General features: G+C 48.8%; 1 protein-coding gene and 1 long non-coding RNA gene across 2 annotated transcripts; one reads left to right on the top strand and one right to left on the bottom strand.

Moving 5' to 3' along the window:
• Positions 1 to 108: 108 nt before the first annotated feature.
• LOC308591185 lies at positions 109 to 3,483 on the top strand. Its single transcript, XR_014010036.1, has 3 exons — positions 109 to 502; positions 1,125 to 1,267; positions 2,682 to 3,483. It is a non-coding gene; the product is annotated as an uncharacterized lncRNA (long non-coding RNA).
• VAMP3 (vesicle associated membrane protein 3) lies at positions 2,981 to 10,922 on the bottom strand. Its single transcript, XM_081201701.1, has 5 exons — positions 10,456 to 10,922; positions 7,435 to 7,513; positions 6,384 to 6,542; positions 5,577 to 5,628; positions 2,981 to 4,600 (listed from the first exon to the last, which is right to left on the bottom strand). The coding sequence occupies exons 1-5, from the start codon at positions 10,905 to 10,907 to the stop codon at positions 4,581 to 4,583; spliced, it is 762 nt and encodes a 253-aa protein (XP_081057827.1). The 5' UTR covers positions 10,908 to 10,922; the 3' UTR covers positions 2,981 to 4,580.
• Between the last annotated feature and the right edge of the window lie 92 nt (positions 10,923 to 11,014).

Here is an 11,014-nt window from a genome sequence, read left to right as displayed (position 1 = left end):
CAGGGCCCGTAGGCGGGCGCGCCATCTGCATGAGCGTCCTGATTGGACCAGCGCGCGGAGGGGCGGGGCCGCAAAGGCGGGGTCTTAAAGAGGGCCGGAGTTGCTATTGGTAGAGAGAGGGAGGAGCCCGCGGGAAGTCGCGCTTCCATGCCTCGTGCCTGAGGAGGGTGTCACGCCCACCGCCGCTCGCTCTTGGAACGAGGGGAGCCGAAAAGGGTGTTCTACGTGTGGTGTGCACACGCGCACTCACTCCTTTCCCGCGCGCATGCTCGGGAGCGAACGGTGGTCAAATGGGCGGGGAGGGAGGCGGCTGCCCTTTGCTGCGCATGCTCAGCAACGGCCGCTTCACCGTAAACATGTTTGCGAGGCGCGCCCAGCTGTTTCCCGCAGTCTTCCTAACAAGTGTATCCTCTCAGGAGGGAAGCGGCTGTTCCTAGCCATCTTCTGCCCAGACGGCTTTGGCTGCCCGTTGCCAATCTCTGTCGGTCTCCAAGGCCGCCTGGTAAACTCACGAGCCTGGAAAGGCGATTAAAAACAAAAATAAAAATAAAAATTTGGAAAGTTCTGGTCCCAAGTTCAGCATTTCCAAAAAGGGAGCTGGTTCCACTTCGCAGTTTCCTCCTTTTACAAGACAAAACTTTTTTAAAAATAATTTTTAATAGTTTTCAATTACAATCCAACAATAGCCCCATTATAACAATACCAAATTAGAAAACAATTACGAATACGAATCGTTCAAATTCCAAGTTAAATATTTTAAGTGCCCCCCCCCCCGTGGTAAAATTGATGGTTTGGTGATTTTATTTCTGTGTTCCAAAATCTTACTTCAATTACATTCCAGGGAACTATTTTGAGGTTGCGGTTCAGATAGCCTTCAACTACGTAATTCAGCGAACTTCACAAAACTAGTTCGCTCCAAGCGCTGAAAGTGTCTTACTGTCGTGGGCTTGCCAATGCCAGGATGTTTGCGTTATCGACCCATCTGGTCTGGTGTACTGTGTTTTGCCACAGAATATGCAATGTCTTTTTTCCTGCCTCTTATTTTCATCCGACTTCCCCGTTTCCTGCCGCCCCCCACCTCCATCAAACACTGACGCACACACCTTTGCCAATCCTGTTTGCAGCCCTTCATGCATCTGGTCAAGGGGCTGCAGCCCACAGAAGCACTTCTACCAGCCTTGCCCCTACATGGACCCCCTTCAGATGTTTTAAGCTCTCAGCTGCCATCTGCATCAGGCCACTGTCCTTGGTTGCATGTAAAACTCAGGTAGGGCACCGTCTTGGGGGGGGGGGATGAAGGGAAGGCTGGCCTAGGCCCTGAATGGAGAAAGTGGCTGTGGCCCCTTAGCTGCTGCCACATTTCCAACTCCCAGCCTGCCTAATGGTCAGGGGTGGCAGTGGGCAACATCTGGAGGGTGACCGGTGCCACGCCAGCCCTTCTAGGGGTGAGAGGAGACCAGACAGTGCCTCCTATCCATGGGCAGGCTGCTGTGAAGGTGGCATGGGGGTGCTGCCAAGGAGGCAGAAGATCTGGCCTCCAAGGAGCACAACACAACTGTTGCTGCCACAGCGTGCAATATCTTTCTTGGGGGCCAGAGCTGCTGCTCCTGTGGTCCTACACCTTGCCTCATGGGTGGGCCGGTCCTGGTAGCAAGACTATTGCTCTCCAGCCTGTTTGCGGGCTGCCAGGAACCGTCTGGTTGACCAATGTCAGAAAGAAGACACCAGGGTAAATGGACTTTTAGGTCTGTGGCAGGTGCAGGGCTCATTGGCTATTCTGTGCACATGGCAACCTTATGACAAGAGCATGCGCCAAGCCAGGATTGGCCAACAAAAAGCAGAGGCTTACTGGCACAAAGTTAGCTATTAAAAAGGGGGAAGGGAACCTTCAAAGGAAAAGAAGTTGCAGAATGTGAGACGAACCTTTTCCTGGACAGTTAGTCTGTCACTATCTGGAGTGACACAGCACTCTTCACTTGAGAACTTCAAGAGCCTTGCAGCTGAACCAGGCTGTTACAAGAAAAAAACTGCTCCCTTTCTCTTATGGGGTACCCAAGAGCCCATACAGAGTCCTTATGTAGGTTCTCTATCGGTATGAGAAAATAAGAGGCCAACCAGAGAATATTGAGAAGCAAAGACGCTAGTAAGCCTGATCCTTATTAAACTGTTGCAAAAGGGTCTCAAACCCCCCACCCCCCACACAGGAGGAAGGAGAGGAATCCTGAACAATGGTGTGCCAGCCCTTATATAGACTTTCTGAAATTGCCCACCCTAGAGCCCAAGACCACCCCCCAATACATCAAAAATACATCACTGAAGGGGTGGTCTACAGCAGAAATACATCACAGGAGGCAGTCTACAGCAGAAATCCTGTCTGGCAGGAAACCTGTTGATGGGTTTATCTGGAGAGCCTGGCCAGTCTTATGTGGTGATAAATACTTAATTCCAGAGTCCACGTCACAGGCTCACCCTATTCATATCTTAAATGTGCCCTTAAGGCAGGATTTGTGAGCAAAGACACAATGGGAAGGTTTTTCCCATTTCCTCCCTCCTTGCAGAGAAACATTTGGTCAATTTGGGAGAGTGAAAATCATTTCAGGACTGTCTTCCTGTACTGTTTCAGACATGTGGATTATATATTTATGTACATGTTTGCCATGTACATTTATTTTATATCTAAGTCCTTATAATTCTTATAACAAGGCCAAAGGGAGTCTACCCAGTCGAGCATCTGGGGCCGACTGAATGACTTTACTGGTGAGCCTGCAAGAATGACCTGACTGCAAGAACAGCAGAGCTCTCCCCGCTCATGAATCCCAGCAACTGCCCTCCAAAGCATACTGTGTCCGAAAGTGGAATTGAAACCAACAGCATCATGACCAGCAGAAAGCAGAAGTGAATGGAGTAGAGGAAAATCCTCTGCGGCTTCTCTTCCACTTTTACTTTATTACTTTTACAAAAAAGAATGCACACCAGAAGCGACTTATAATCCACTTTTTATTAAGCAGTTGTAAAGAAGGCTTCTCTTTGCCCTGTTAATAGTGCCAGGAAGTTGTGCGAAGCTTTGCACCCTGGCCAAGACATACACACATATACACAAAACAATGCTGGATTTCAGTCAAGGCACTGGCAAGTCTTACAAGGCAAAATTCACATCCAGTGTTTGGTTAAGCTTGAAGTTTAAAGAAATGTTTTAATAACATTTTATACAGTAAGAGGATTGATAACACCTGAATAATCAAACATTTTTGAAATCATTACCATAATTCTTACCCTCCCAATGTATATTCCACCTTCACTTTAAAACTAGCAGGTTAACAACTATCGCAGGACAAGTTTCAAGAAAAAGACTCCTTATAAAGTGCCTGCCAATTTGGTTTTGCTTGGAGTTCTTTAAGGCAGACCAACCTATTCTTCATTCATCTTCACCACCCCTTTAAAACTCTAGTTTTCTAGCAATTTGAACAACAAATGTGTACAAAAGGGGGGGGGGATCCGCAAGGAACCAAGGACTACATGTTTGGCAATGCTGGTAAACAGTACAGACCCGGTCTCATTCATATATGCAGTTTTTGCTCATAAGTAGAGGGCGACAAGGAGAACAGAAGACCCAAAGGGGTGGGGTGTTGTGCGAAGGGTGCAAGGGGGTGGGTGGGAAGCGAAAGTGAATCACTCAGAAGGCACACAATCGCACACTGCTTGGCTCATGAAGAGCTGTGACACACCAGAGTATCTGGCACACTGAAGAGGACAGAAGCACTCTCTGACAAAATCTCTCAAGGAGGGCAGCCAACATCTGCATGGACCACCCTAAGCAACATGAGATGCAAGTCAAAAGTACTTTCAAGGTTGCTTTTGACCCTCATTTCCCAAACGGATAATATGATCTGCTGGTATGCTGAGGAAGCTTTTCTTGCTGGTTTTAGTTTTGCCAAAACCCCCAATGCTGAAACGTTAGTTAAATTCAACCAGAAATATGTTTTCAAAAATACTGTTATAATATTTGTTCGGGTCCAGGCAAAAGGCACTGAGGAACGACAGCATACGACGAGAAGAGCAGAAGGCAGTGTTTTGTCCCAAATACTGCAAAAAGGTGTATTGGCACTTAAGTGCTTGGAGTGTGCAAGTTTCATGGTTGCTCCCCTCCCCATTAGGAGATATTATCTAATTAAGGCAACAATGATTCCAAAATGGCACAAGAGGAAAAAAAATTCTCCAGAAAGCACAAATGAAAGCTAGTTTCCTTCCCTGCCCAGGTATAGGAGGTGAAACAGATAAAAAATACCCATGATCTATGAAAACCCACCCAGAAACTCACAGCTTCAGTATAGATCATGATACACCCAAGCCTTAAGATGTTTCACCCTCACTCATACAGGTCTTAGCAGTCTCAGCCAACTGCAACAGCATTTACAAGTTGAAGCGCATCATTTGAATAAAGGCACATTTGTCTATAGGCTACAGAGTTAACATTTCTATCCAAAATAAACGTTTGATTTGTGCACCCGTAGGAAAGCTTGATATGGAGACTGATGTTCTTGTTGAAAACTGCTTCAAGTTCCAGGGTTTCCTCAAAAGGCTCACGAGGACACGCTCCAAACTATATATATATATATTATAAAAAAATAATCACAAGGGGTCAGGAGAAGAAACATGATTTTATGCTTCAAATCAAAGGATACCTTAAAAACTATTTATATTTAAAGAGTGTTCCCTTTATAAAAAGTGGTCATCATCTGACACTGGGCAACTAGCAAAATTGGCAACCACAGAATGCAAAGCACTTGCCGTTCACTTCCCATTAAGAACAAACTCAACAAAAGGAATTGGGGCGGCAGTTTTACCCTCCCAAACCGTATGTTGTTGGGACTCCAGCTGCATGAAGCCAACAGCCATCAAACCAGAAAGTTATCTGCACAGTCTTGAGTCAATTTGTACATGAATCAGGGCATACTGTGTTCAATCATCCTTGACCATTGGCCATGCTGGCTGATGGTGATGAGAGTCCAGCAACATCTGGGAGCCCCTCCTTGCTCCTTAGCCTGGCGACTGAGAAGAGATAAAAGATCTTCCAATTTGAGCAGTGTTACTACTAGATCAATGTACCTGGGGAAATACTATCTTGTAGGGCTTCTACACACAACCTTTTAGAAGAGATCTCAGTCTGCAGCGGGTCCACTGGGATCGGAACAGAATATATAATACCTGGCTCCCCTCTCCCGAGAGAGACAGACAGAAGAAAGCCACTTGACTGCATTACCAGTGGCCTTCCAACGGAGAATCACAAGTTCTTTCTTTGAAGACGTTTTTCAGGGGCACAAATGGCAAATGAAGCAGAGAGGTCCAATAGATCAGTGAGTCCCAGGCTAAGGAGCAAGGGGTCTCCAATTCCAAGGCCTCTATCTGATTATGGATGCTTTTGCTAACCTCCAGATGTTTTGGACTACAACTCCCATCAGCCACAGCCATATTTGCAAGGTCTGATGGGAGTTGTAGTCCAAAGAAACTGCAGGGAAACATGTTGGCGAAGGTTGGTCGATGATATTCCATGCCTAACCAGGACTCAAAATGCTTACCAATGATGATGATTAAGAGAACGACCACCACTGCAATCAGAATGGCCCACATCTGCCAAGAGAGAGAAACAGAGCAGAACTATTAAATCTGCGAGCCACTACCATAATTTGCAAGTTTAATCTAGTATCCTAGTTTTGTCTAATTGCAATCACTCAACAGATACTGGCATTTAACATCATTTGGGAACTGTGAATTTCTTTGAGAAGTAGCAGCCTACTAATACAAGGATTCCGGTCAATATAATATAGCAGTATATATTTTTACCAAAATAAATAAATAAATAATCAATCATTCAGGAACTGGGAAATTGTGTGCATTAGTTAACAGGGAGTAAAACACATAATCATAGAATTGTAGAGTTGGAAGGGACTCCAAGGGTAAACCCTGCAACAGGAATCTCAACTGAAGACTCCATGACAAGTGGCCATCTGACCTCTACTTAAAGGAGAGCCCACCACATTCCAAGGGAGTCCGTTCCACTGTCAAACAGCTCTTACTGTCAGAAAGTTCTTCCAGATGTTTAGTTGGAATCCCCTTTCTTTCAACTGAAGCCATCGGGGTTGGTCCTACCCTCTGGAACCGGAGAAAATAAACTTCCCACTGGTGTCCCTTTCCTGACCCTCTACAGGTCTTCAGTTTCGAAGAGGCTCCCTCAGTCATCCTTTGCAGCTGTCCAGGGACTCAGGGGGAACCCCGTATCTTCTGCCAACCTAGTTCCCCTCCAGATGTTCTGGACCTCAGCTGTATTCCAAACCACCTGGAGGGCCCCAGGCTGGCGAAGGCTGCTGCCGCCCAGTCAGAGTTACCTTGCAATTCTTCCACCAGTACTTCCTCTTCAGCTTGGCAGCATTTGTCTCAAACTGGGCAGCTCCGGCTTGCAGGGCATCCACGCGGTCATCCAGCACGGACAGCTTCTCATCCCTTTCCAAAACCTTGTCCACGTTGACTCTCATGATATCCACCACCTGAGAGGTCAGAATGATTCTTAGCATGCATGTGTATGCCCCTATCATTTCTTTACATATACAGTGGACGCTTGGGTTATGAACGTGATCCGTGTGGGATACACATTCGCAACCTGCAGCGTTCACAACCCGCAGTGGTGCGTCTGCGCACGCCCGGGTTGCGATTCGGTGCTTCTGCGCATATGCAAAGCACGATTTAACACTTCTGCGCACACGACCACCGAAACCCGGAAGTAACCCATTCCGGTACTTCCGAGTTTTGGTGGGTCCGTAACCCAAAAAAACACAACCTGAAGCATCTATAACCCAAGGCATGACTGTATATACAGTCATACCTTGGAAGTCGAATGGGCCCCCTTTGGCCAGATTCAGCAGCTGGGGTCTCTGTGTATATACTTCCATGGATTAAGTCCACTAGCAGAGGAAAGCTTGGGCCAGCCTTGCCCACAGCCTAGTGCCTTCCAGATGGTATTGGACCCCAAAACCCAGCATCCAGTGATGAGTTGGGAGGTGACGAACATCTGGAAGGCTGGTTTGTGCCGTAATAAATTGTAGTTGGCCACACAATACCCTTTGTTGATTTCACGGCAGCAGACGGTCAAACTGAACCCCTCTGGAAACAGGAAAACCACAACAGGGTGCCAAGTTGCTTGGCACTTAGAAGCCACAGTAAGTTTACACCAGCTAGACACCCCCCTCTTGAAGGTTACCCCCCACCCCCACAGAGTAGGTAGTCTACAGTATGCATTTTGCTGCAGCTTCACGCAGTGCAGCCAAAGAGAAGAGGAAGGAAGAGGGCAGATGATGGCCAGCTTTGCTCATGTCTTGCAAGAGACAGATGAACCTCGCCACACAGGGATGCTCAGGGGAGCCACAATGGTGCCACACCTACCTCATCCACCTGGTTCTGGGTTTGCTGAATCCGGTTGCTGCCTGGGGCAGAGGCAGCCCCTGAGGGGCCACTGGTTGACCTGCAAGTCAGAGGCAACAGTCAGGTTATCACGGCCTACTGTGTGCTTGGCCAGGACAGAATTCCAGTGGTAAAGAATTCCCCCCGCATGTGTTGCTTCTTAGATTCGTGTCCATTGTACCAAATGGTGTCTTGAAAGCAGCTCAGAATTAGCATTTAGAGTTAAAAACACCAGCTTTCATTTTTTAAAAAAAAAACCAAAACCCCAAATCTTTACACCTTTAAAAATTAAAACCAGCTTCCAAAAGATGGACACTGCGGGAAGGAAAAATGAAAACAAATGTCAGCAGCATTTGAGAGTGCAAAGTTTCAAACTGAAGGATTAGCTGCTAAAAAACACACAAACCAGTGATTTAAAGTTTCAGGAAGTGAGCTCTAGCTCTCTTAGACCTCACTGTCTTTAGGATTTCAGCTCATGGCTGAATCATATCTTCTTGCCAATTAAGTGTCAAGAGACTTGCATGTTATTAAAATCTCAGTCTAGGTGCCATTTGTGATACTGAAGTGGAAGGCAAAGTGTCAGGAGGGGGGCACCAGCTGAGGCTCCTATCATGCTGGGGTTGGTTGATGGGTCTTGGGAGTCCAACAGGGCTCACCCCTGTAATAAGGGAAAGCCACCACAAGTTGCCAGGAGGCTGTCAACACAGTGACACCACCAGACCCACAACAGGCTCAAAGACAGGATGTGATGATTTGCCCATAACAGTTAAGTCCTTTAAAGTTTGCAGGTTTGTTTCTCTTGCATCAAATCCCCACCCAAAATCTAAATTATCAGGGCAACACCCCCACAAAAAACTTATGGAAGCAGAGCTGCCTTTCCCATAGGGCTTAGTGGTGCATCGCGCCAGGGCACTGGCCTCTCAGGGGTGCCCCAGCGAGTGGGGGAGCTGCGTGGCTTTGCCAGCGGCCTCCCCGTTCCCTGCATGCCCAACTGCGCCCCACCAACCATATGGCTTGTGGGCATGCAACTTCCAATCCTCTGCAGGGATCGCTCTCCCGCAGCGGCATGGGGGAGAGTTGCCCCCCCCGATGGCTGGTAGTACACAGCTTTGCCCTCCCATCTGTATTAATTTGGGGGCGTTGAGCGGATATTTGCACCCCGGCGCCGCATCTGCTAAAGACGGCCCTGTCTGGAAGCAACCAGTTTTGAAAGGGCACGATCCATCAGACTGATCACTCTCTTGTTAACAGAAGGGCATGCATTGCAGTTGACCAAGGGGGCTGACCCAAATGTCCCTAACACAAGTGTTACGTACACATGCAAGAAAACCCTATTTTAAGTTTGATGGAGGTTTTACTTTAAACTGCTAATATGTGAAACTTCCAGTGTTGTGTGCAGGTCTCCCTATAACAAAACAGAATGGTGTAAAATCCTATCCATGTCAACTGATAAACAACCTCCAAAAGTGTCCAATATGGCTGACCCTTCCTTTGTAACCATTTTTAACTGCAATGCTGGGACACAGTTATTAGGCAGGAAAGCCCCATTAGTCAGACTGTGGCTTGCTTAGGAGTAGCATTTATGCAAGTTTTATATTGCTTTTTCCACCCAGTTAGGAGCAAAATGTAATTAAAGCCATCAACACAAACTAATTCAGACTGCCATTAAAATACCTAAGGGCACAAGCTTCTAAAAAAGCAGTCTAATGGTTGTACAATGGTTGGGTCCCTGGGGATTTAACTCCTAAAGGCCTGGGTGAATAAATAAAGACTTTGCAAGCATCTGAAGACCATCAGTGAGGGGAAACAATCCCATTTCCCAAGGGAGGGCCACAGTCAACATAACATGGGATAGCACTGAAAGCCTCTTTCACTTTCACAACTGAACATCCATCTCCTTCCGAAAGTGAGTTTTGGAAATTCACTGGGGTGTTTCTGCCCAGCAGTACTGGTAAGAGAAAGGACTTGGCAGGTTGGCGAGTCTAGCTGACTCTTCCTGGTGCCCCGCTGGTTGGTTAGTGTTCAATGGCACGGAGCCATTGTGCCAAGTTGGGCCCCTTCAGCCCAAATGTGTGATTTATACTAATCTCCTCCCAGCTGAATTCTGGTCCAGGTGGGCAAGAGAAACAGCTGTTTAACAGCTGGCACCAGAAGAAAAGGGAGAGCCTCATTTCATAGGGTGACCTGTATTCCACATGCTCACCCTGAACCACTTGAAATTCAACAGGGAACACTTTGTTTTCAAAAGAAAATTAGAATATACAACACCCCTTGCAAAGTGGTGACATTGCTCAAGTTCAACCTGTGGTTAATTCTTCGAGAGCGTCAGGGCTCCTGAGCGCTGGCACCGTGATTCATAGGGGCTGAGCCCCCAAACAAATTTAGCTCCAATTTCCCCCTCCATACTGAAAGCCTGAAAGATTACTCTTCGTTTGCCTTACAAGGGAACAGGCACGGTACTGCATCCCTTTCCTTTAAGGCTTCCGCCCTAACCCAGCATGGAATTCAAGGCGATTTACTGCCAAGTAGACATGGAGCTGCTTCCCAAAAAGTTTTACTTGGAGCAGGCGCAGTGAAATTAATGCACTTAAGCCAGTAGCTTCTACTCCGAGGAGGACTAGCCTTGGAGAGGCGTGAGAACGCAACTTCGGCAGCGGGCCACTTTAGGGCTGCAGCCGTTCTGTGCGTCGGTGGAGACGCGTCGCCGAAGGCACTCTGCCTATGCCTAGAGGCCGCGCCTCTGCCCACGCCACGCAAGCCCGGGAAAAGAAACGAGAGAGTGTCCGGCCGACTTTCACTACCCTCCGTGGCGGCCAGGAGCAACGGGACGGGCCAGCGCGCCGGGGTGCAAAAGCGAAAGGGAGGGAGAGCAACCGGGCTGCGGGCCGGGGCCTAAGGCCGGGGAGGCGCCGCCCCAAGCAGGGCAGCTAGAGGGGAGCCCCGACGCCCGCCCACCGCCCCCAGATCAGGATCGGTCCCCCTCCGCCTGCGAACGGGGCTCACATGGTGACGTTGGGGCTGGTGGTGGCGCAGCAGCGGCTCTCTCCGAAGAACTTCTGCTGCTCCGCGGGCTGTTGCTGTTGCCGCTTCGGGCTGCAACTTTTGCAGGCGCGGCCGCTGGGTGGGGCCCTGGGAAGCTCCGCCCCGCCGGCCGGGGAAAGCCCCCAGCCCCAGGAGCAGGAGGCGGAGGAAGGGGAAGCAGCTAGGCGCCTCCGAGAGCGCAACTCGCGGAGCTGGAAACCCGCCCGACGGCAAGGAGCAGCAGGGAAGCCTTGCAAGCGCTTGAGCGCGCTCAGCCGACGGCTTCTGAACCCGCTGACCGCGGCGCCCGTCAGTCTCTTCTTAGGGCTTCTTCGGAAACTCTTGATTTGTGGCGTCTTCTTTACCTGGACGGCCGTGACTGGAAGGCTACTAGGCACGATGGCTCTTCCCCGCTCCCAGGCGCAGCAATGCATCTAAACGGCAGTGGTTGAAAGTTACAGGAAGGGACAAGGGCTCTTGCGCTCGGGACCTACCGGTACTTGCGCGTTATCCACTGCTTCGCTGGACGGTGCACTCGATA

Source organism: Podarcis bocagei (genome assembly GCF_964188305.1).
Source record: "Podarcis bocagei genome assembly, chromosome: 7".
NCBI classification, from domain to species: domain Eukaryota; kingdom Metazoa; phylum Chordata; class Lepidosauria; order Squamata; family Lacertidae; genus Podarcis; species Podarcis bocagei.
Note: the sequence above shows the minus strand (reverse complement) of the source record. Positions and strands in the feature narration are given on the sequence as shown.